This window comes from Podarcis gaigeae (genome assembly GCF_964106915.1).
Source record: "Podarcis gaigeae genome assembly, chromosome: 13".
In the NCBI taxonomy this organism is placed as follows: Eukaryota; Metazoa; Chordata; class Lepidosauria; order Squamata; family Lacertidae; genus Podarcis; species Podarcis gaigeae.
In genome coordinates, this window is record NC_139689.1 from 18,511,486 (window position 1) to 18,536,796 (window position 25,311).

The following is a 25,311-nucleotide window of genomic DNA, read 5'->3' on the forward strand; positions in this document are numbered from 1 at the left end:
CTTTGCCAGAGGGCAAAGAGTGCCCCTCTCCCCTTAGAAAGACCAAAGGGCAGATTGGAGAGCTGAGTTATGTGAGCTAGAAGCTGGAGGCAAAAGTTGCAGCCTGGAAAGGCAGAGGGAGAGGCTGTGGCTATGGGAGAAGCAAGACACTTTAGGGTTGATAATGCCATGAGCCCCTCCATCATAGGCTCAGGTTGGATATATGTGTAAATAAACCATACATACTAAAGAAACCACAGTCTCCACTGTGCCACATTCTAAAGGAAACTGGAATCCTGAGTAAGTGCCTGGAACCCCTGGAATCTCACAGCACTCAGAGACTGGAATGACATAAAAATATAATTATTATGTTCAACTTACTGATTGCATGTTGATAACACCACATGCTTACTGTATAGTTTCCTGTTGTAATTGCTGTGTTGTTTTATTGGGTATTTTAATTATGAATGTTTATATTTTAATGTTTATGTTACGAATGCTCCCACTTTGTAAACCACTGGAAGCCTATTTTGGCATTAAGTGGTCTGTAAAATGATAATTATGATGCAATCAATAAAGAATGGATGATTGAGGAACTGTAGACAGCATCATACACAGTGGTTCTGAGACACCCAACCATAATATGGGAATAACAACAGCCGAACTACATTGCAGAGCTGATTATGACTCACTGAGCTCAGGCACAAAATGGCAATATGGAAATAATAACTCTGAATATATCTGCAACCTGCAGAGCATTTCTTTTCTTTCTTTTTAAAAGCATCCCTGTTTATATTTTCCTTGCACAATCAGCCCTTAGCTTGAAAAAGCATTGAAATCCTGGCTTTGCTTCTACTTTTTCGGGTGGGCGGGCGGTATTAACTACATGTTGCTGCCCAGCATTAGCTTTGAGATTTCTCTTTCGTTTCCTATCGGAGAAGGGGTATAGTGGAAACGATATACAGTACTGTACAGTAAATAAAAGAAACTAGGAAGCTCCGTCTTCGACCCAAGGAATTGTCAGTCTACAGTTGTCGTACGTCTATGGTGCACATCCTAGAATTACTAGAGAACAGAAGCCACGCCCCTTCCTCCCGTCTCGCCCCTTCCTTCCCCACAATTCTTTGCGCTCCTACAGCCTCTTCCTTTCCCTTTTTTCCGGGCGCCGCTGACGCTGCCATGGTGAGTCCTGATTTCGGAGGGAGGTGGGAAGTGAATCGGTTGCAATCCTTCCCGGGGAGGCGGCGTGAACAGCGGATGGTGCCGCGCCGGTGTGGAGAAGGGCCTGGAGTGCCCGGGGAGACTAGTATTGGCGGGCGCAGCCGGTGCCTGGAGAGACACCACCGCGGAGGGTGTGTGTGTGTTTCTTTAGGAGCAGGATGGATTTGGGGCCTAGGAGCGTTGCTGGAGCCGCTTAAGATTGGACAGAGGAAGGGGGAGTCTACACGCGTGTGTGCACGTCCTGACATTACACAGGGGGGAAATAAAAAAAAAACACGTCTTATCTAAAACACGATTACGGGCTCGTTATATGGTAAAAAAGAAGGCAGACGAGAAGCTGCAGAAAAGTTTCCTCTAAATACCCAGGTGAAACGTAGCCGTTCTCAGGCTCTGCGTCTTTGGTATTTATAGTTCTTGCTGTAACAGCCAATATCCATCTCGACATTTTGGGAAGGGACTTAGTTCAGTGGCGGGGCATCTGCCTGGCGTGTGGAAAGTACCTAGTTCAGTCCCTGGCATTTCCAGGTAGGGCTGGGAGAGATTCTTGTCTGAAACCTGGGAAAGGTGCTGCCTATCCATGTGGACATTTCTGAGTTAGATGGATGAATGATCTGACTCTATATAAGGCAGCTTCCTGAGTTCTAAAAATACTGCACTTTTCAGCCTTTCAAAGCTGAGTACCTCTTAATAACATGGAGTGTGGACGTTCAGCCTTTGCACGAGGAGCATACTAGCTTTAGAACGGAGATGGGGTTTTAATTCACTGTTACCAATAAACAAATAACCTGTGACCCTTCTGGATGTTGTTGGACTCCACCTCCCATCAATGCCAACAAAAAAGGTCAAGTGATTAGGTACGGTGGGAGTTTCAGGCTAGCATCATCTTGAAGGGCTGCAGGTTGCCCATTCCTGGTGCCAACCAGTGAGGTTTACATCATAGCAGCAGCAGCAGTAGATGTGGCCATAGTGAGAAAGGAGTATGGAAGATGCTGTTTACTTTTGTGTAATAGAACTTTAGCCATGCAGTGTGAATGGGGCAGTTGCATTGAGAATGGATTTTGCAGCTAGGCATAACCCTTGGTTCTTCATGATAGAGAAAGAGGGGGGCGTAGTGTGGTGGGTCCTTTGGGCATGTGGGAAGTGAGCATGCAGGCAATTAACAGGTTCTGATGTGAAAGAATGGCTTGGGTGAATGGAGCTCGTGTGTGCAGAAGATGAACATGTACTTGGGGTGCCTGTTGTCAGGAAACAATAAAAAGGGAACCCACTTATTAAACTACATGCAGTAACAAGCAACTTAGACCACAAACAAATTTGTTTTGAATATCAACTTCCCTTAGTTGTATTATTATTATTACTATTACTATTAATTGAATTTGTATACCACCTTTCATCCACAGATCTCACGTCAGTTCACAATATAAAACACACAATAAGAATAAAATCAAACCAATAATCCCTCTCTCTCAAACATATTTAAATAAAAGGCCTGTTCTTATGGTGCCACCCTCCAGACTTTCATAGAGGCCTCAGGATGATCTCAGCCTCCTAGTAGGTTCATATGGGGAGAGGCGCTCCTTGAGATATTGCAGTCCTGAACCATTTAAGGCTTTTTAGGTCAAAACCAGCACTTTGAATTGGGCCCAGAAACTAATTGGCAGCCAGTGCAGTTGGGCCAGGATCAGTGTAATATGCTCATACCATCTTGCGCTGCTGAGCAACCTGGCCACTGAATTCTGCACTAGTTGAAGTTTCTGCACCATCATCAGAGGCAACCCTACCCTGAACATGTTGCAGTAATCCAGCCTAGAGGTTACCAGAGCATAGTGAACAGTAGTTGGGCTGTCCCTGACCAGATGGGGTGCAGCTGGGCCACCAGCCCAGTATTCAGTTATTGCAGAAACATTCTTGTGCATTTGGCATTGTACTTGCAGAATGGTTTGCATCTACAGTGGTACCTCTGGATACGAACTTAATTCGTTCCGGGGGTCCGTTCTTACCCCAAAGCATTCGCATCCAGGGGTGCCTGTTCTGCACATGCACGCAGGGCGGAAACCTTTCCGTTACTTCCAGGTTTGCCACATGTGTAGCCCAAAGGATACGTATCCAGAGGTGTTCGCAACTAGAGGTACCACTGTAGTTGCTGGTTGTAAATTAGATTAGTGTAATCCCTGTGCTTCTTTCCTCTTGCACATTGCTCATTTTGGGGAGGGGTTGCAGCTAACAGGGCACAGCACATGCCTTGCATATGGAAGGTCCCAGGTTTAATCACTGGCCTCTGCAGTCAAGGCTGGGAGAGACCCTGGAGAGCTGCTATCCATCATTGTTGACACTGCTGAACCAAATGGACCTCTGTCACAACCTATCACATTAGTGCTGTCATGGGCAATTTTGAGAATAGTTTCCTTCCCAACTTCTCTTTTACCTAAGCTTCTGATCAAAGAGAGAAGGTGGACAACTAGTTGGCAACACTTTATAGCATACAAAATGTCCCAAAGTCTTTGAACATTGATTGTCTTCACAAGCCTCTCTATGTGAGCGATTGTTTATTTGGCACCATTCCGCAGATGAAAAACATGAGGCAGAGGGGGAAATTGCCACCAAAATTAACTTTGTAGTTTTGTGTACATTTACTAAGCCGTAAGTCCCACTATTTTCAGTCCAACTTAACCGCCATCTGTACAATACCTTTAAACGCTTTGATACCACTTTAAATGGTCTTGGCTTCCCCAAAATAATGTTGGGAACTGTAGTTAGTTAAGGGTGCTGAGAGTTGTAAGGAGACTTTATTTCCCTCAGAGAGCTACAATTCCCAGAGTTCCCTGGGAAGAAAGCATCAGGTTGGTGAAGGCTGGCACAGTATATGCTGCCCAGTCATAAAGAAATCCAACATTTCTATATCTCAGAAAGGAGGAAGGTGTGGTTGTAAATAGGCATGTCTGGCAGATTCTCGCAGAAACCCACTTATGTGACAGCTTCTCTTTCTTGGTCCCAGGGAGTCGACATACGCCACAACAAGGACCGGAAGGTTCGACGCAAAGAGCCTAAGAGTCAGGATATCTACCTTCGCCTCCTGGTCAAGGTGAGAACCAGCGCGATTGAAAACCTTGGTTTCAGAGATGGCTTAGAGCCAGAATTCCCACAGGTCATTTTCTCCCTCTCCCCCCTTCACCCATGCTTATTTGTGTGGTGGTGGCATACTGGAATGTGTGAGTCTTTTTACAGAAGGAAGGCTCTAAGGAATTTGGGAGGCTGGGGCGGGGGTCTGACCTGCTATGGAAAAACAGAATTAGTGGATTATATTTGGAGGCTTGTTGGGCTGGAAGCTGAATTGTGGACATAATATGGAAAGGGAGGGCAAAGGGACAGGCCAACGAGACTCCCCCAAGTATCCTGTCAACCCCTTTGTTGACTCTTCAGCTCTACAGATTTCTTGCTCGACGGACCAATGCAAAATTCAACAAGGTGATTCTGAAAAGGCTCTTTATGAGCCGCACCAACAGGCCTCCGCTGTCCGTTTCCCGCATGGTAAGTGCAGATTCCGCTCCCAATCTCTCTATTTATCTTTTTTTATACACTTCTACGGGATGCCCTACATAGCAATTCTCAGTTGCTATCTTTCACACCAGCCCTCCAGATCCAAGTTCAGGAATAAACAGCCACCTCTGTTGTGATTTTGCCAGCATTTTTCAAGCAGTGGAGCAAGGCAGGAAGAAAGGAAAGGAGCAGGACTATGGCCCATGGTGTGGCTTTTCCCTATTTAAGGGTATCCAAAGAGCTTGGCTAGATGTGTCGAAAGGTTCAATTTGCAGAGCATTCTGTTCCTACTGTGGCCAACCAGATGCCTATGAGAAACTCACAGGCAGAACTTGAGAGCAACAACAGCACTCTCCCTGCTTCTGATTCCCAGCAACTGTTGTTTGGATTTGATATCCCGCCTTTCACTCCCTTTAAGGAGTCTCAAAGCAGCTAACATTCTCCTTTCCCTTCCTCCCCCACAACAAACACTCTGTGAGGTGAGTGGGGCTGAGAGACTTCAGAGAAGTGTGACTGGCCCAAGGTCACCCAGCAGCTGCATGTGGAGGAGCGGAGACGCGAACCCGGTTCCCCAGATTACGAGACTACCGCTCTTACTGCCGCATACTGCCTCCGACAGGGGAGATGAAATATCTCCATTGTGTCTAGTAGCCATTGATATCCTCCACAAACTTGTCCTCTTTTAAGCCCATCCAGATGGGCGGCATATAAATAATAGAGTAATAATAATGCTTATTATCATCATCGTCCAAGTTGGTGGCAGTTAGTTGCATCTTGTGTGAACAAGTACCATAGTTTAAGTATGCATATTGTGAAGGCTTTCTTTTCTCTGTCCTGGATCTTCCAACTTTCAGCTGCTTAGGTTCTAGTATTATGAGAGAGAGAGAATAACTTTTCCCTTCCCATGTCTTTATCATGTCGATCCCCCCCCCTCACTTTTTTTTCTAAACTAAAAAGGGCAATGCACTCCTTCCCCAACCCCAAAGCAGTGGGTTGCTGTGCAGGTTGGTGGCCCAATAAATCTAGTGAGATATGCAGCTGATCATGCTAATGCAAGTTATAGGAGGAAATGGAGGGGCAGATCCATTCTCCCGCTGTCCCAGTTAAAGTAACCTGAGCGTACAAGGGTGCGCATTCATATATAAAAAAGGAGCCCACTCCTCATATAGTTAAACCACTGCCTGCTGTTCAGACAGTTAATACGTGCACATTCACTGTGATCACTCTCCCTCTCCAGATCCGTAAGATGAAGCTCCCAGGCCGGGAGAACAAAACTGCTGTGGTGGTGGGTACAGTGACCGATGATGTTCGCATCCAGGAAATCCCCAAACTGAAGGTAGCTTGGCTAGTTGTTGGTGGAGGAGCTCTTCAAAGGGAAGGAACTCAAGAGGCTTGAGGCAGCAGGAGGGATGTTGCTTTGACAGCCTTGAAAACTGGAGGTGTATAGGAATGCCTAATAGGCATGTGATGGCATGGAAGTGGTTGGCGCATGCCACTTATAATTGTACATGCAGTTGATGACTGGCCAGTGCTTGGACTGCAATCTGTTTATGAGTTTTAGTTCATTAATTAACTAAGCATTCCAAGTCTGCTGCCTGGTTAACCAGGTGAGCATCTTTTAATTCCAATCAGAATGTTTTGATGCAATCAATTAATTGCATCCCTAGTTATAATAATTAGGTTGGGGTATAGATGAAGGTGCAAATTTTATTTTTGGAGCAACAAATGACATACTTCATCTCACGTTGCAACCCGTTTCCCTTTTCCTCCAAGGTTTGTGCCCTGAGAGTGACCCGAGGAGCCCGTACCCGCATCCTGAAAGCTGGTGGCCAGATCATGACTTTTGACCAGTTGGCCATGGCTGCCCCCAAGGGCCAAGGAACTGTGCTGCTTTCTGGTGAGTCAGGAGGATGGTGCCAAGCTCTCGAGGCTTGCGAAGTTCTTGCAGATGCTAGTTTGCTGCTGATGCCTCAGTATGACTAAAGCATATTTTCTGACTTTCCTCCTGCAGGACCCAGGAAGGCTCGCGAAGTTTACAGGCATTTCGGCAAGGCCCCTGGAACCCCACACAGCCACACTAAGTGAGTACCTCAGGCTCCAGGTCTCCTGCTAGCCTCTTCCCATTTTCCTGTATTTGCCTAAAGCTATGCTGCACTTCAAGATAACTGTAGGTTTTTAAGGAAAAAATAGGACTTTTCTCCTGTTTACACAATCACTTTATTACTTCCTGTTCTTCTGTGGTATAGCTTCAGTATTATACTTACAAAGGGCCCTAAAAGGCCTTTTCTGACCTTTGAATCCCATTCTTCCAAGGAATCAAGTCTTGGAAGTCTCACCATAGTGTTCTGAACCCCATAGCTGCCTAAGAGAGTTAATTAGGCTATCCTGTGACCATTAAAACAGGCTTCCCACACCCAATCCCAAGTATTTCAACTAGGTGGCAACACTTTATAGCATACAAGACACATTCTCTTGCATGGTTTGCCATACAGCCATGGCCCCCCATTTGCCTCTTTTTCTCTGTACTCTAGAAGTTGGAGAGGGGTTTGGATTCAGATTACAGCTCTTGGATTTCAGAAGCTCTGGGGATTTTGGGAGAGGAAGCAGAGTAAATTCCATTGACGCCTTCTCACTTTTTCAGGCAGCTAAGACAGTCTGTGGGAGGGGGAGCCTTTTTGGGGTTAGGGAGGTGAAGGATAGGTGGGAGCAAGAGAGCCCCACGATTCTGCAGCACCTCTGAATTCAGAGGCTATTCCTTCCTGAAGCAGTGTATCTACTAAGCAAGAGCAGGCTCCTATTTGTGTTACTAACTCCTCTTACATTTTCCACTTTGCAGGCCATACATCAGATCCAAGGGCCGCAAGTTTGAGCGGGCTCGAGGTCGCCGTGCCAGTCGAGGCTACAAAAACTAGATTGGGTCTTGAAAATTTGAAGGCTATGCTGCGATGGATTAAATTTGCTATTCTGAATATAAATTTAAAAACCCCATGTCGTGTCGTTTGTTAAGACGGTCAAGTGCTAGGAAGATTGTAAAGGCAGGCTGTAGACCCAACAACGTCTGGTTTGCCTGAACATCAGTCTTTCTCAGGATGTCTCTCCCCTCCCAACCTGCTTTGAGTCTTCCCACAATCTTTACTGAACATGAGTGGATGAGGTGACCCAATAATTATACTATACAATTATACTTATAATTATAATTATACTATACAATAATTATGTCTTCTTAAAACATGAGAGCAAATGTAGCGTAGCGAAATTAGTGATGCAGCTATCCCACTGATGATAAAGAAGTGTTTTGGAAATGTCAGACATAAAAGAAAAGTGTCAGGGAGGGAGGGAGGGAAGACTTCTTAAAGAGAAGTATTTGCAGGAGCTGGAGGGTGGAAGACATGTTGGTTGGAAAAAGCACCCCTGCTGGTGCTTATCAGTTACTGAACTACAATTTTAAAATACAGTTTAGGGAAGACTTTTTTTTTAGATAAAAGTTTGCTAAATGGGTCTGGGGGTGCTCAACCAAGATAACAAATGAATTTTGGATTAGTTTCATGGTTGCTATCTCTGGTGGTCAAGGAAAGCAGAAACAGGTGTCCTAAAAGGTGCGTTCATTCTGCAGCACGGATTCTGACACACCAAGTAGGGCCCAGCAATAAAATTACAGTGCAGGTGTGAAAATAGGAGCAGCGTTCAATGAAGGTGACACAGAAGTGTGAGACTGTTGGGGGAGCAGGACTCCTTTGCCCTAGCCTAGCCCCATGGGGTCGTGCAGCAGGCAAGCCAGGTAGCAGGAAATGGTCCACGCCCTGCCCACTTGGCCTTCCATGTTCTGCGGGTGAACAACACGCAGGAAGCGGTAGCCAAAAGCCTTGTCCGCCAGGCTCCGCAAGCTCAGCACTTGCCTCTTGGCCGCCTCCTGCTGGGCTGTCAACTCCACAGGCCCTGCCTGCAGGAACGGCGGCAACACAGGCAGTTCTTTGCCAGTCCCGGCACCGAAGGTCAGGAACCCGCTGGGAGCAGCCAGAGCATAGCCGTGCACCGAATACCGAGCCCTAGGAACCTGAGGGGCATCTCCTCCTCTGCCTCTTGACCGCCCCTGGACTTCGAACAACAGTTCTGCGCAGTCCAGAGCCACCAGTGGCACGTCATGGTGCCTGAGTGGCTGCTGTGGCTTGAAAGCATCTATGTAGCGCTGGCTGCAGGCGACGGGGATCTGGAGGGAGGAGAAGACATCTGTAAGAGTGGCCGGCTGCATCAGGGCAGTGACCCATCTTGTCCAGCATCCTGCTCTCACAGTGGCCCACCAGGAGCCTGTGGGAAGCCTGCAAGCAGGATCTGAGCATAACGGTACCCTCTCCCTGCTACCTGATTTCCAGGAACTGGTATTCAGAAGCATGACTGCCTCTGACAAAGGCATTTCTAGGTTAAAAACAGGAATGGGGAACCTCAGACTCTGGGACGAATCTGGCCCTCCAAGCTACTCTTACCTGGCCCTTGGGACTCTCCTCAGGCCACACCCCTCTCCCTAAGCCACACTCCTCACTGGCCCTGCTTTGCTCCTTAACTGTTTTTGCCTGCCTGAATTCTTGATCTTTGATGAGACGTCTTCCTTGCCTGGACAGGAGATAGATGGTATGCAGAAAAACTAGCCTGCTGTACAAAGGTAAAGTACATTTGTTCCCCTGCCCACCCTTAGCACATGGCCCCCAAGAAAGAAATGTGGCCCTCATGCTGCAAAAGATGAATGCAAACATAGGCCAAATTGCTTGATGGCTGGGGGCTCTCATCTCTGGATTGTGAGTTTCAAGGAATGAGGAGAGGGTCAACAGGAAAGGGTGCAGTAGTTCTGCCTTCTGTTTTGATTTGAGAACTGATGGGGGCAAAAGAAATTGGAAAGCAAGGATGCACATGCCACAGTCCAAACCCACAGAAAAGTTGTGAAGTCCCTCCTCTGAAACCAATAGGACCAGTTGTGGCTAACATACACCACTTAATTTTTATGGGGACTTCACAGCTGGGTTAATTTTCATTGGGATTTGTGCTCTTAAATACCATTTTTACTACTGAATTCAAAAATGTTCTCTGTTGGGAGGGGCAACAGCCTAAAAATTAAGTGGGGGGGGGGGCGGGATCCAAACCACAGACAACAGAATGTGCTTCTACAGTGGTGCCTCGCAAGACGAAATTAATTCGTTCCGCAAGTTTTTTCGTCTTGCGAAGCACGGTTTCCCATAGGAATGCATTGAAAATCAATGCGTTCCTATGGAAACCGCCTTCAGACCAGGTCCGGGGACAGTCTGTCCCCCGACCTCTTCTGAAGGCTGAGGGGGGGGACAAGGGCTTTTCTTCCCACCCCCAGCATTTTAAAAAACCCCGGGACAGCAGAGGACTTCTCCGCTGTCCCGTCCGTTTCTCCGCTCTCCCGGGAAGGCAGGCAGGGGGGAGCAAAGACTTTTGCCCCCTGCCTGCCTTCAAAAGCCGTCCGGGATAGCGGGAAGCGCTTCCCTGCTATCCCGGACCGCTTTTAAAATGCTGGCGGTGGGGAGCAAAGCCTTTCGGCCCCCGCCGGCCATCCAGGACCTCTTCTGAAGGCCAGCGGGGGGGTGAAAGTCTTTGCTCCCCCCCCCCGCCTGCCTTCAAAAGCCGTCCGTTTCTCCGCTCTCCCAGGAAGGCAGGCAGGGGGGAGCAAAGACTTTTGCCCCCTGCCTGCCTTCAAAAGCCGTCCGGGATAGCGGGAAGCGCTTCCCTGCTATCCTGGACCGCTTTTAAAATGCTGGCGGTGGGGAGCAAAGCCTTTCGGCCCCCGCCGGCCTTCCTGGACCTCTTCTGAAGGCCGGAGGGGTGGGGAAGGCTTTGCTCCCCACCGCCAGCATTTAAAAGAGGTCCCCGGAGATTTCCCTATGGGCTTTCTTCTTGTGAAGCAAGCCCATAGGGAAATTCGTCTTGCGAAGCAACTCGCAAACGGAAAACCCTTTCGTCTTGCGGGGCACCACTGTACAGCACACTTTTCTTCCCTTTCTACACATGGGGCTGGGAGAACAGTGTGAACTGGACTTCTGGACTTCATCCACCGGGGGCAGTGCAGGACTGTAGCAGAAGAGCCCTTCTCAACCAGCCTTGTGCCCTCCAACTCGCTGGGGCTGATGGGTATTGCACCTCAAAAGCCTCAGAAGAGAAAGTTTGCGACCATGCACCATTTGAAGGCTCCTTACCACCCACCCTTCAGTCCCCACCCAATTATTCTATGCTCCTTTCACCAACACCATTGCACCTCTCCTTAACTCTCTGGTGTTGTTTTTCCGGGGTGTGTAGAAAGGAGGAGCTCTTGCCCCGCTTTACTCACTTGTCTCAACCTCTGCTCCATGAGCTCCGTCCAGCTGGCCCAGTAGCGGGAGGCCGTGGATTCGGAGATGTGGAACCGGAAGGCCAAGTCCTGAAGCAGCAGGCCCAGGCGCAGGCGGACGAGCACCAGGAAGAGCTGGTTGTCGGGACTGAGGGCGCTGTGGGGGCTGCCTTCCGGGGCCCCCACCTCCCCATGCTTGCCCTCGAGGAGGAAGTCCAGAAAGGCCACCAGGCGGGGGTACCTGTCGAAGCCCGTGTAGAACCTCAGCCGCTTGCCGTCGCCCTTGACGCTCTCGAGGGAGAACGCCCCGTGGTGCGCCTGGGCCTCGCGCTGCCCCCTCAGCTGCCTGCTCAGCGAGAGGACGGTGGCGCCGCTGGCATCCAGCTCCTTGCGCATGCGATGTCCTGCAGACTCCAGCTGCTCCCGCTCCCAGCGTAGGTTCTGGTTCTCTTCCTCCAGCTGCGAGACGCGCTCTCCGAGGTGGGAAAGGAGAGCCCAGTTCTCGCCGTCCGCGCTCTCCTGTGTGCGGTGAAGGACAAAATGGTGGCGTTGGCATGGCTTTCCCCAAAGTTGCCCCCACCCAACTCTGCTCCCTGCCCACCTAGTCAGCCCGGACACTGAGGTCCAGTTCCAAGGGCCTTCTGCCACTTCTCTCATGGCAAGAAGTGAAGTTACAGGGAACCAGGCAGAGGCCCTTCTGGGCAGTGGTTCCTGCCCTGTGGAACACTCCTGTCAGATGCCAAGGAAATAAACAACTACAGTGGTACCTCGGGTTACAGACGCTTCAGGTTACAGACTCTGCTAACCCAGAAATAGTACCTCGGGTTAAGAACTTTGCTTCAGGATGAGAACAGAAATCGTGTGGCGGCAGCGCAAGGCCCCATTAGATAAAGTGGACCTCAGGTTAAGAACAGTTTCAGGTTAAGAATGGACCTCCAGAATGAATTAAGTTCTTAACCCGAGGTACCAGTGTATCTGAGTTTTAGGAGACATCTGAAGGCAGCCCTGCATAAGGACATTTTTATGTTTTTTATTGTGTTTTTATATTTTACTGGAAGACTCCCAGGGTGGCTGGGACAACCCGGTCAAGATGGGCAGCGTATAAATAATAAAATTATTATTAGTCACTGGTCACCCTCACCTGCAGCTCTCGGTGTTCTTTCTGGTTGGCTTCCACCGCTCCCTGCAGGCTAAGAAGGCGCTCGCTCTGGCGGTGGGCTGTGTCCTGCAACTCCCTCACAAGCCTCTTCAGGGCATGTCCTCCTTCTGGTATGCAGTATGCGCCGTGGTCATGCAATGCAGCCATGCCCTCGCAACAAGGTGACACGCTGGTGTTTTTCACCTGCTCAGCTGCCACAACCAGGTCACCAGGACCAGAAGGAAGGCCTATTGGACAAAGATTGACTTATTGGTATTTCAACAGCGTGGTTGTTGCTTCAAGGGTCCTCCTTATTCCTGGCCCTTGGTGCCCTTTCCCCCCCTTCCCAAGAAGCTCTGGGAAATGTAGTGCCCTGAAAGGCTAAGGGCACAGTAACAAATTTGCTCACCTGGTGTCATCTCTGTCCTCCACCCTCCCCATGCCAAACTGTTTTATCCTAGAAGACCTACAGTGGTTCCCAGTACGTTTCCAAGCACAATTCAAAGTGTTGGTGCTGATTTTTAAAGCCCTCAACGGCCTTGGCCCAGTAGACCTGAAGGAGCGTCTCCACCCCCATCGTTCAGCCCGGACACTGAAGTCCAGCTCTGAGGGCCTTCTGGCGGTTCCCTCCCTATGAGAAGTGAGGTTACAGGGAACCAGGCAAAGGACCTTCTTGATAGTAGCGCCCACCCTGTGGAACGTCCGCCCATCAGATGTCAAGGAAATAAACATCTGACTTTTAGAAGACATCTGAAGGCAGCCCTGTTTAGGGAGGTTTTTAATGTTTGATGTTTTATCATGTTTTTAATATTCTGTTGGGAGCCGCCTAAAGTGGGTGGGGTATAAATATATTACTTACTTACTTACTTGAATCTTTTAGCTTCAACACTGGGATTTTTATTGACCGAACTGCTTCACTGTGTGGCTGTATTACATTATTATTGCTGGATTTATTTGTGGGGTGTGGGTTTTGGCTTCAGGAACCTATTGAAGAGCTGGGGGCCAAATAAGAAGTTTAATTACTTGGGCAGGTATATCTTTGGTATCTGGTATCTTGAAGTAGGAGTGATTCAATTTATTAAATATATTTTTATCCCATTCTTCAGGCAACCCTCAACCCCACCCCACAACAATCCAAACCAATAGTGGCAGGCACTGTGTGTCTAAAGCTGGGACAGACAGCCTCGGGCTCAAGGACCAAATGCCCTCTGTATTTGGCCCTTGAGACTCTTCCCCCAAACCAGACCCACTCCTTGGCTCTGCCTCTGCCTGTGAATGGCTGCTTTGAGTCTGCACTTAATGATTTCTTGTGGCATGGAAGTTACTCTGCTGCAGTCGTGGAAAACTGGAACCCCAACCTCTGGCTGTTGACTAGAGCTGGTTATCTGCACTGAGGAATCTGCACCGGCTGCTAATGTGCTACTGGGCCAGATTGAAGGTGCTGAGTGTATAAAAGCCTTGGGACCACCTTTCCCTATGTATTCCTACCTGTTATTCTGATATGTTCTGCAGCAGCGTTGCTAGCTGGTCCCTTGTGCCACATGGAGTTGAGTACAGCAGACTCTATACTATGGAATTTAATCAATTTGTTGATTCACTTTTTACTCTACCTTAAAAACCTGTTTATTTTTGCAAAGTTACCCTGCCATGTGAGCAGTTTTACATTCTTCTGATCTTTGCTTTTACCCTTAATTTTATGTACACCACTCTGAGAAGATCTCCCCCTTTTCATTTAGTGGTATAGAAATTTATGTACGTATAAATAGATAAGCCTTAGAAAGTCCAAGCTCGCCTCTTTGCCATCCCAAAGAAACAAGGGATTCTGTGTTTCCAAGAAGCCCATACACCTCCTCTTGCCAGCAAACCAGTGAGGATCCTCTCTGATTTTACACTGCACAAGCACCCTGTGCTCTCCCAGAAATCTCTGCTTCTAGTGTCCAAGAAGGAGATACTTTGCTGCTGTGTCAGCTGTTAGCTAGGTCTGTGCTCCTTCTTCATGCCTCCATCTCTGGCCCACAGGGGGCAGCACCCACCCACACTGGCTCATGGCATTCCTGTTAGGAGGAGGATTACATTTTGTGGGCCTCTCCAGACTGATGTTCTATTGCAAGTTTCATCCGCAACATGTTCTGTGACACAAAAATAGTGGTGGACTTATTCTGCTTTAGCTTGCGATGCTTCCCTGATACTACCACACGACTGTTTTGTAGAGCAACAAAAGTGGGACAAAATTAAACCGGAACATGTGTGGCATAAAAATTACAGAATATCAACAGGAAGCTGCAGGATATGGGCATCTGATTGGAAATGGAGGAATGTGACTACAGGATTGAAAGTGGAATCCTGTCTGATCACTGTGATAGCATCATGAACATAGATCATCATGAATGTGCAGTAAGAAGAACATCTGGAGGAGTCCCTGTTTCGTAGTACCATGTCTTTCATGTACACAAGAATCACCACAACCCCTCTCCTGATTTGGGGTTAACTTGGAGATTCACCATGACCTCACCATGACTTTGTGATGATCTTTCATAAGCAAGCAAGACAAGACCATACAAATTTTTAAAACCTGCATACATCACTGCGACTAACATAACAGACATTAAATTTTCACAGCAAATTGTTTCTGCTTCTGCCTCTTATGTGACACACAAGATATCAGAGCAATACAGAAACCTTTTGCTATGTAAATTTAAGATGATCTCTGTTTTGTTAGCCGCTGTTACAATATATAGTTTTAGTCAAAAGTGACGAACTGCATCCTTCCAGGATCCAGACTATTTATGGATCATAGCTGTCAACTTTTCCTTTTTCTTGTGAGGAATCCTATTCGGAATAAGGGTATTTCTCTTAAAAAAAAGGGAAACGTTGACAGCTATGATATGGGTACATATAAAGAAAACATTGCTGCAAAAATACTTGGATCCTATTAAAATGTACAAGGAAAAAAGATACAGACGTAATACTCTCTCTCCCCTCCCCTCTCTCTGAGAAGCTATGAAGCAATAAAGTGCAGATGCATATATGAAGCGTAACAGGGAGGGATTGCTGTCTAAATTTGTGGAGCATCAATACTGAGGCGAAGGGGAGCCCTGAGATAGCCTGAAAGCGGCAGGTTTGGGGATGGCGATGCACCCCTGTTGCTCAGTACCTGGGAGGGACCGCAGCTGAACTCCATCGCGCCGGCTCTCCCAGCCTCGTTTCCGATCCAAAATGGCCGCCGCAGTGAATCAGCCCTATCTATCTCTACTACCACGAAAGGCGCTGTCTGGTTTTCCCTCAACCAAGATGGCAGCATCAGACTCGAAAGGAATGAATGAAGCGCGCCAGGAGTTGGGTCCTAGTTGCTGCGTATATAGTGGGTTCTCTCATTAACTTTTTTTCCCCTGAGGGAAGAGAGAATCACAAAAAGTAAACACACACACACAGTTTCGTGGCGCCTTAAAAACTAAACACTTTGATTATGGCATAAACTTCCGTAGGTACGTGGGTGGCGCTGTGGGTTAAACCACAGAGCCTAGGGCTTGCCGATCAGAAGGTTGGCGGTTTGAATCCCCACGACAAGCTCCCGTTGCTCGCTCCCTGCTCCTGCCAACCTAGCAGTTCGAAAGCACATCAAAGTGCAAGTAGATAAATAGGTACCACTCCGGTGGGAAGGTAAACGGCGTTTCCGTGTCCTATTCTGGTTTGCCAGAAGCGGCTTAGTCATGCTGGCCACATGACTCGGAAGCTGTACGCCGGCTCCCTTGGCCAATAAAGCGAGATGAGCGCCACAACCCCAGAGTCGGCCACAACTGGACCTAATGGTCAGGGGTCCCTTTACCTTTATCCTTGCAGATTTATATGGACACATGGGTGTAAGGAACGGAGGATCTGTAATCACTGGGGTCTGAGGCAAATGGAAATATGAGGCAAATGGAAATATGAGGAAGGGTAGAGCATCCACGGCTTTGCATGCAGAAGGTGCCAGCTTCAATCCATGGCATCACCAGGCAAGGCTGGAAGAGACGCCTGGCTACTGACAGTCAGTGGAGAGAATGGCCTTGTGTTCCTGTAATTACAGATAGTGACGGTTCAATTATAGCTAGGCAGTCTGCAAAATAAACCAGCAACTGGAGGATTAGAATCATAGAATTGTAGAGTTAGAAGGGACCTCAGGGGTCATCTGGTCCCACCCTCTGCAAAGCAGGAAACTTTTTGCTCAACATGGGTCTCGAACCCACACGCCTGAGATGAAGTGTCTTAAGCTCTACCGACTGAGCTATCCCACACAAGATTACATGTCATGCGTCTAACAAAATGGAGTCATGTAGTTCCTAAAGGCTTTAAAAAGGTAAAGGACCCCTGACAGTTAAGTCCAGTTACAGACGACTCTGGGATTGCGGCGCTCATCTCGTTTTACTGGCCAAGGGACCGGCGTTTGTCCGCAGACAGTTTTTCTGGGCCATGTGGCCAGCATGACTAAGCCGCTTCTGGCACAATGGAACACCGAAACCAGAGCAGCTCACGGAAATGCCATTTACCTTCCCGCCGGAGCGTACCTGTTTATCTACTTGCACTGGTGTGCTTTTGAACTGGCAGGAGCTGGGACCGAGCAACGGGAGCTCACCCTGTAGCGGGGATTTGAACCGCCGACCTTCTGATCGGCAAGCCCAAGAGGCTCAGTGGTTTAGACCACAGCGCCACCCGTGCCCCTCCTAAAAGCTTAGGCCAAAATAAAATTGATTAGCCTTTAAGTGCCACAAGACTTGGTTCTTTTTGATGCAACTAGCATGAGTTCCTCTCTGGAAAAAGCACAAACAGGTATTTCCTTAATCAGTGGTATTATTTTCCCTTATGTTGTGGCAGTAATGGGAGCAGGAGCTGCTTGATCATGGGGGCAGTGGGTGAACCCCCTAACACAGCCTTTGCTAACCTTTTGAGATGCTTTGGACTACAGCTACATGCACACCATGCATGTAACGCACAGGAGGAAGCCCTAGGGTGGTGGGGCAAAGGTGTCCATTTGAAATGCACAAATTGTTGAGGTACTGCACACACCTCCTCTCCTCAGATAAGGATAGTTGCCTGACTGCGTTTTTCAGAGAAGGAGCAGCTGCAGGGGCTTTCCTTCACCATTCTGGAAAGAGCATCTAGCTCCAACTGCTTCTAGCCCAGAGCTGAAGGGAGGCACACTCTTCCCTCTGCCACTGGCTGAGAGCCTGGGGTGCCTTGCAAGAGTTGCACCCCGTGACACTCAAGAGGAACATCATGCCAAGAGAAATAAACTGTACCCAGGAGCGATGCAGTCAGTGCTATTTATGCATAAAGTTCAGATGCAGACGTGGCAAAACTCTGTTATTAATTCACAGCAGTGCTAATTGATGGCAGCACAACCTTTCTAGCTTTGCTATGCTAATTTAACACCTGGAAAGGGAGGGCGGAAAAAACAAACGTGGTCTCAGCTGAGTCCTAAATGAATAGGAATCCGAAGACATTATAAATTCTTGTTCAACAATTTCACTCTCTTGACATCTTTTAAAGTTCCTTTGTTGAAGAATGGCAACATTCTAGTCTGCAGCAGAATGTCCTTGGAGAGTGAAATGTTCTCCCACTGGTTTCTGAAATGTTGCCATTTTTGTATGTTGAATTTGTGCCCATCTATTATTCTTTTGCCTGGAGACAGACCTGCTAGTCCTTTGCAGAGAGGCTGGAATAAATGAAAATTCGGGTCCTGTGAGGAGGCTAGGAATTTCGGGGTGCTGATCCTCTTGACATTTTTCATCATCTGGCAGACAGTTTTATTTCCACTTGAAGAGAGGGCTCAAGACTTGAAGCCCCAGATACACCTTTCGAGAACTAAGGAGCAGTGAAATAATGATGCTATAAGGGCAGGCGCAGTAGGATCTGTTTGCTGAATTAAAGGTGAGTCTTAGAATAAGGCACTCTTTAAAAAAACCCCAAAACCCACACCGTTCTCAGTGTTCACACCTTGTGACAGTTCCAGATTCAACCATCTATATTATGCAGTGGTACCTCGGGTTAAGTACTTAATTCGTTCTGGAGGTCCGTTCTTAATCTGAAACTATTCTTAACCTGAAGCACCACTTTAGCTAATGGGGCCTCCTGCTGCCACCGCGCCGCCGGAGCACGATTTCTGTTTTCATCCTGAAGCAAAGTTCTTAACCCGAGGTAATATTTCTGGGTTAATGGAGTCTGTAACCTGAAAGTATGTAACCTGAAGCGTATGTAACCTCAGGTACCACTGTACCTCATAGAATCATAGAACTGTAGCATTGGAATAGAATGAATGTAATTGGCGATCTGAGGGTGGCATTGAAACCAGAAGAAGGTTTGTGTTTGGCCAGGTGTAATCCAGAGTGTGTCACATAGCAATGGAGAGTCATCAAAGATGGATTTGAGAATTGAATCTGATGTTGACTTCTCAAAAAAACACCCACCTTATCTGGTCTGAGGCTGCCACCCTAAATCAGTACTCCAGAATCCTAGGTTTCCTCGATCCTGCTTGCTAGTTCCCCATCTGAAAAGATAGATTAAAAAAAACCCAAAATTTGTATTGAACGGCATTTGTACAGTCACTTCTTTTTTTCTTCTTCTCCCTCTGCTCTGGCAATACAGATTTTGCCTGCGAGCTCAGCAGGGCTTGTCTCCTTCCCTTTCTGACTTTTGTTGTTGTTGTTGTGTGCATTTTATCTCTATTACACATTTCCTCCAAAGAATTGCCCCTCACAGCATCTTTGGACCAGACTAGACAATGCACTTGTTGCTGTGCCCTTTTTAAAATAATAATAAAAACAACAATAACAACAGAATAATTGTAAGTATGGGGAACTTGATTTTCACTGGGACTGTCGTGGAGTTAAACCACCCTCAGTATGTGCCCCAGTGCCCTAATAAGTCCCATCTGTCCCCAGCAGCAGAAAGCAAGCCACACATTTAGTGCCACATCTAGTCTTCGTAACATGCTATACATTTAAAGCACATTACTTCCCCCAAGGAATCCTGGGAACTGTGGTTTGTTAAAGGGCTGGGAATTGTAGCTCTGTGCTTTAAATGTATGGTGTGTACACATTTACTAGAGCAGCCTTTGCCAACCAGCTGCTGTTCAGAAAGAATAATAGAATTGTAGAAATGGAAGGGTCCTCTAGGGATCATCTAGTCCAACCCCCTGCAATGCAATGTTGCACTACAGCTCCCATCAGCTGAGACTGATGGGAGTTGTGGTCCAATGACTTCCAGAGGGCGGAAGGCGAGTAAACCCCACTGAGCCCTGTGAGGCCTAGTTCTGAGTAAAGACGCAGAGGGTTGCATTAAAAGCCTCACAGCTTCCCTGCAATGGGCTTCATTATTTTCCCTCTCCCATCTGGTTTTCCTGTCTCCATCTCAAGGGTCAGTCGGCGCTCAGTGGTCACTCAGTATGCTCAGTCCTCCTTGGACTGTTTTGGAGGTTTCCCACCTACCACTTCCGCTTTAGGGCCATCGCACACACCCCTCCCCCCAAAACACCTGCTTGATCCCTTCTTATAAGGCAGGTGCGAGGGAACATGTGGCTCTCCAGATGTGGCTGAGCTACAACTCCCATCATCCCTTGCCATGGACTAGGCTTGCTAGCATTAATGGAAGCTAGAGTTCAGTCCAAAGATTCACCATTTCTGCTTTAGAGAGCGGATGGGGCCATTTTGGCAACGTAAAAATCCACAAGTTGGCCTCTGAACTTAGAAATGGAGGGAATAATTTAGTAGGAGGACACCATGAGATTTTCCTGAGAGAGAGATAATAGGGCAGATAGAAACCTTTCACACAAGGTCTGGGTATTTATAGGGTACATCTTCCTTGTTCCAGCTATCATCCCTTTCAGACGTTAGATTGAGGTCCACAAGGATTTTTTGTGTGTGGCGCCCCCTGAGCTATGGAATTCTCTTCCCTCCCTTTTCCAGCACAGGTGAAAATGTGATTATTCCTCTGAGCTTTCGGACACTGTTTTCATTGTCACCAGCTTTTAAATGTTAAATATATATTCCTTTCAATACTGTTTTTTAAATACTTTTCGCAGCACTGTGGTTTTAAACTTTTATATTTTTTAAACAAACTAGGTCATCCTGCTGAAAGACAGTATGTAGACATTGTTCATATATTATCATTATTTGGAGCTTGCCAAAGAACAGACAGAGAGGTATTATAAAAGTGTTACTTTGCACAACAGACAAACAGCATGTCATAGATGTTGGTCAGATAATGTCTGTCAGTATCCTCTTCTGCAGGCCTCCTAAATAGAGGGGGCTGGGGGGGGGGAGAGAGAGCTTGATTTGTAATGCAGATGCAGCCTTTGAGCATTACAGATCAAAACTAGCTGGGAGCTCTCCTCAGAGGAATCCTGAAGAGATCTGCTATCAGAGCGAGAATGCCAAGTTTGCCTGTTGAAGCAAAAACAACAACAAAGCATCTCGTTGAGACACCTAAAAAGACGAACACGTTTATTATAGTACAAGCTTTCATGGACAGCATCTGGGCTTCCCAGACTGATCCGTGCTTCGTTCAGGTGGTTCACAGTGTATCTGTGGATTCTTGGTTGAAGATGGGAGACGGCACATCCGTCACATTAAATATTCATATTTATTTTTAATTGCATTTTAACGGCTTCTTTTATTTCATGGATTTTATTGCATTACAATTTGAAGTCTTTGGAATGTAATAAAATACAGCGCATATGAAACAAAAAGCCTTTAGAAGTCACACAGCATCTAGCACAGCACATTGCAATTGCTACAACAGGCAGAAAAATCATGGTTCGCCAAGATCCTCAGCAATTTTCAAGTGGTCCAAAGCAGAAGAAACTTTGGGGACCTAGAGAGCCCACTTCATCGTGCAGAAAAAGTCTCCGTGTAGATACTTTAAAGCACATTCTTTCCCCTCAAATAATTCTGGGCACTGTAGTTTCTTAAGGGATGCTAGGAATTGTAACTCTCTGATGGGGGCTAAACTACAGTGCCCAGAATTCTTTGAAGGAAGGCATCTTCTTCAAGTGTACTTTAAAGGTATAGGATGTACACAGCCTTAGGCATAAAACAGGTTTCAGGTTGCACTGAGGATGCCAGAGGAAAGATTCCACCATGGCTGTTATGCCATGAAAAATGACCGTGTTTTCCTTCATGCCTGCTTTGTGCCTCACAATAGGAACATTACTCCATTTAATTTAATATTGTCTACACTGGGTGGCAGCAGCTGTTCAGTGCAAGATCAGGCCTGGTATTTGAGAAGTAAGGGAGGCAGAAGCAGTCAAAAGAGATTAACTGCAACCATGGTTCAAAGGCTCATGCCTGAGATAAATTCAAGATTGATTCATTGTTGTTTGTTTTTTTAAAAGCAAGCGATATATTCTAGAGGCATGTAAGATGTGGGTCCTAAGACCCTTAATCCCACTCCTTAAAATACAATCTGAACAAAATTGGTGAAGCAGCAAAGAGTTTATTGAATACAATATGTTCTTGCAAGAGTGGGAATCCAAAGTAGGCAAACCCCAGCTTTGTCAAAGCATAAGTTTATATTCCCTATACAGTACAGTGGTACCTCGGGTTACAGACGCTTCAGGTTACAGACTCCGCTAACCCAGAAATAGTACCTCGGGTTAAAAACTTTGCTTCAGGATGAGAACAGAAATCACGTGGTGGCAGCGGGAGGCCCCATGAGCTAAAGTGGTGCTTCAGGTTAAGAACAGTTTCAGGTTTAGAACGGACCTCCAGAATGAATTAAGTTCTTAACCCGAGGTACCACTGTACCAGAAGCACAGGTCCCCGTGTGTCCCCCCCCCGTCTCCCCATTGGCTGGGTACTACAAAGTTTACAGCCTATCACAACCACCTAATTATCCTACCAACATTCCCACCTCTGTTCACTCTGATTCACCCTCTACATTTCTTTATTATTCCCCTTATTTGGTCTATGTTCCTATGCAGTTACTTGCTAAGCCAAGCAAAAACACCGCCTTCTGATCACAAGCTCTAACATCTCCAGATAACAAGTGATCTGGACTGCTGACACTTGTCTACTTATTACAACCACATCCTGACCACAAGCTCTAAATATCTCTTAAGCTGTCTGGACTGCATACATTTGTTTGTTTACCTGTTACATTTATATATGAAAAAGCAACATCCTCATTTCTCACAGGGCATTTGTTGTAGTTATTTATTTATAGCTCATAATTACCGGCAACATTAACAACGCAGGTCAAACAGCCACACTTTCATTTCTGAGGGGAAATGATGTGAGCATTGGAGAGACTGGGTTGGCATCAGATTTCATGGGCCTCTCAGCATGTTACCACCCAGTGTCCCCACCAACACACACAACCTATTTCCCCATTTGGTCACGGAGCACTTTTTCCCCTTTCGCCACAGCCACCGAGGCCTCAGTAGCGGCAGCAACACCACTCACTGGTGCCCTGCAGTGCTTTCGTGGTGCTGCTTTTGAATGAGAGCCAAACTGTTAAGTTGTGGGTCATATCAGACAACACAGTGATTCTTCAAACAGCTCTTGTTTATTCACAGGCCCAGAACAGAACTGGGCTCAAGGGTTCAGCCAACCTGCTTATATAGAGCTCAACTACAAAGCAACAGTAACAACTTTCTGTAACTATCCAATCACTGAACGTCACTTTCAATTCCTTATTTGCATATGTGGACCTGAGTGAAAACTATCTACAGTATCCCCCTGCTCGTTCAGGGTGAGAACTTCAGTACATAACACCAACCTATAGACCTAATGGAAGCGATAGTTTTCTATAGCTGCACAGCACACATCTTTTTAAATGTCAGCCAGGGCATTGCATTCTGGGTGAATTAAATGGTTGGGTGGATTCTGTGAATGAAACCAAGCTTGGCTCCCACCGCAAAGCGGCACTGCCACCCACTTACTGCTCTGACAGCTGTCTGGGGGCCTGGCAAGAGGGCAGTGAGCCACACTGGGGCAGTGAGGGACCCTTCTGAGTCCCTGGGACTCTCAACCAGAACCTGACCTGGCTGACCATTGGCACCAGGCCTGGACATGAATATACAGTACTGATATAAGTGTTTGTTTGTACCTGCAGCAAACATCCACCAACACCAGTTCTCGGTTGTTTCCCCCCAAGGGGGGTGGGAAATAGCTAGTCAATCCCTTCCCAATGCCACTACTACCCCTTCCTAGTGCCAATACTACCATCAAAATGTCTTCCTCCCAACTGCATTTCCCTTAAAAACAAAACAAAACAAAACAAACCAAAACCAAAACCCAAACCCAAACCCAAACCCAAACCCAAACCCAAAACCAAAACCAAACCCAAACCCAAACCCAAACCCAAACCCAAACCCAAACCCAAACCCAAACCAAACCAAACACTGTGTATCACAGCATTGGACTACACTACAGGGTTTTTATGAGTCCAAATGGCTACCCAGAATTGCCAATAAATTCTTGCTCATAGATTTTGCACCCCTGGCAGCTCCACTTTTGACCGTCTTTCATTACAGAATGACAGCCTTGAGGTTTGCAGCAGAATGTCCTTGGAAACAGAAAGTTTATCCCGCTGGCTTCTGAATGTTACATTTTTTAATTCCCCCCAGAGATTTGACCAGTTTATGCAATGTAGGGCATAGTTCCATGATAGGGGCTAGGAATTTTGGGGTGCCTTTCAGCACATACACGGATTTCCTTTGTCAGCTGGGCCACTATGTTTCCTATGTGCTGGAGGCACCCAAATCCTGGAGTCCCAGGTACACATTTCTTCAAGGAACCAAAGAGTGGCCTTGAACAACCAACCTTCTGATTAACAGCCAGATGTGCTGATCCATTGCCCCACCTGAGGAAATGATGCCGAAAGGATATGAGTATTATATGAGCTATGATCTAAACCTGAGGTAGAAACTGGATCAGGTCAGGCAGCCAGATTATTATCTCCCTCGCCTGCTGTGGGTCAAAATTGATAGGAGGGTGGTGTCACCCGCTTATCAACCAGCAAATTTCACCATCCGGTTTGAAATCAAACTATGTGAGATACATGGGTGGAGGGGGTGACACCGAAATCAGAATGGAGTTTGGCTGTGTACATCTTAACAGCTTAAAATGCAGCTAGCCTGCTCTTTTTCTGAATTCGGATCAAAGCTGGTTCAGATCAAACCTTGTGTATACCACTTCCAAAATCAGTGGTGGGAGTGTATTGGATGCGGAATAAATGAGTGTGGACACAGTTTTGAACTATCAGTAGATCACCAGAGTTTCTCTTACACACCTCTGATAATAAACATTTATCATTTCATATCCTTTGTTGCAGTTAGTTAAATTCTGTATGGCTTATATGTTGGCCTCTGGGATGAAGCGAAGGACTTGATCTGTTTGGATCCATATATGAGATATTCCTCTTAAGTTTTTTTAAAAAAACAAATCTTTTATAAGGGTGGTATTTCCATATGATCCAAAAATTATGTTAAAACCAATTGTTTCCCATTGTTTAAATTGTCAACAGTTGTCCTGGTTATAAAAAATGGGGATGATATAAGAAAGGAATTAGCAGGGAAATGGGTTTGTGTGCATGTAATTTTTTATACCATCTTTTCCATATTTTTTCAATTGCCAATAGGCAAGGGTTATCCAATTTTTCATTTGTCTTTGGATTATGCACCAGGAATGTGATACTTTCCCATTTTATGGCTCCACTCTGGCGAGTGTTCAATTTTTATCCATATCTAAGCTTTATTGCCTTGAGCAATGGCAATTAGATTCTTAGTGTGTGCTACATCATGGCAATATGTAATATTTGGGATACTCAGAGCCCCTTATGATGTTTCACTCTATAATGTGGAAAGCCTGATTCTGGCTTTCTCCCCACCTCAATGGATAAATGTGATCATTAACTTTTGCTAGGTTTGCTAGGCTGATATCATGGCTGGAATGACTTCAACATTTTGTAATCGTTTTGGGGGAATTACGATTCTTGTTGCAGCATTTTTTTCCTAAGCCATGGAAGTTTCAATTTGTCCCAGTTTATCAGTGTTTGTTTTACAGTTTTGATACGGGGTTAATACTTTATTGTGATAAGCCAATTCAAGATTTGGGGGGAATAT

The 25,311-nt window shown here is 46.6% G+C and overlaps 3 protein-coding genes across 3 annotated transcripts in view; 2 read left to right on the forward strand and 1 right to left on the reverse strand.

Moving 5' to 3' along the window:
* Positions 1-1,008: 1,008 nt before the first annotated feature.
* On the forward strand, positions 1,009-7,720 carry RPL18 (ribosomal protein L18). The gene is made up of 7 exons (XM_083707749.1): positions 1,009-1,161; positions 4,196-4,282; positions 4,621-4,728; positions 5,975-6,073; positions 6,511-6,634; positions 6,749-6,818; positions 7,574-7,720. The coding sequence occupies exons 1-7, from the start codon at positions 1,024-1,026 to the stop codon at positions 7,647-7,649; spliced, it is 702 nt and encodes a 233-aa protein (XP_083563875.1). The 5' UTR covers positions 1,009-1,023; the 3' UTR covers positions 7,650-7,720.
* A 604-nt stretch (positions 7,721-8,324) lies between these two features.
* On the reverse strand, positions 8,325-15,484 carry LOC310829368 (uncharacterized protein). Its single transcript, XM_083707724.1, has 4 exons — positions 15,367-15,484; positions 12,216-12,460; positions 11,075-11,593; positions 8,325-8,944 (listed from the first exon to the last, which is right to left on the reverse strand). Exons 2-4 carry the CDS (start codon positions 12,378-12,380, stop codon positions 8,477-8,479), a joined length of 1,152 nt encoding a protein of 383 aa, XP_083563850.1. The 5' UTR covers positions 12,381-12,460; positions 15,367-15,484; the 3' UTR covers positions 8,325-8,476.
* A 2,368-nt stretch (positions 15,485-17,852) lies between these two features.
* LOC310829374 (sulfotransferase 2B1-like) overlaps positions 17,853-25,311 on the forward strand; it is a 29,160-nt gene continuing 21,701 nt past the window's right edge. The window contains exon 1 of the mRNA XM_083707741.1: positions 17,853-18,119. The gene's annotated coding sequence lies outside the window, so the exon portion shown is untranslated. The remainder of the gene's footprint in view (positions 18,120-25,311) is intronic.

Bases quoted from the DNA above. Each gene is read 5' to 3' on its own strand.
- RPL18 (XM_083707749.1), top strand. From the start codon at position 1,024: ATGGTGCACATCCTAGAATTACTAGAGAACAGAAGCCACGCCCCTTCC. The intron at 4,283-4,620 runs GTGAGAACCAGC...TTGACTCTTCAG, and splicing joins ACCTTCGCCTCCTGGTCAAG to CTCTACAGATTTCTTGCTCG. The intron at 6,635-6,748 runs GTGAGTCAGGAG...TTCCTCCTGCAG, and splicing joins AGGAACTGTGCTGCTTTCTG to GACCCAGGAAGGCTCGCGAA.
- LOC310829368 (XM_083707724.1), bottom strand. From the start codon at position 12,380: ATGGCTGCATTGCATGACCACGGCGCATACTGCATACCAGAAGGAGGA. The intron at 11,594-12,215 runs GTGAGGGTGACC...CACCGCACACAG, and splicing joins AAGAACACCGAGAGCTGCAG to GAGAGCGCGGACGGCGAGAA. The intron at 8,945-11,074 runs GTGAGTAAAGCG...TCCTCCCTCCAG, and splicing joins TGGAGCAGAGGTTGAGACAA to ATCCCCGTCGCCTGCAGCCA.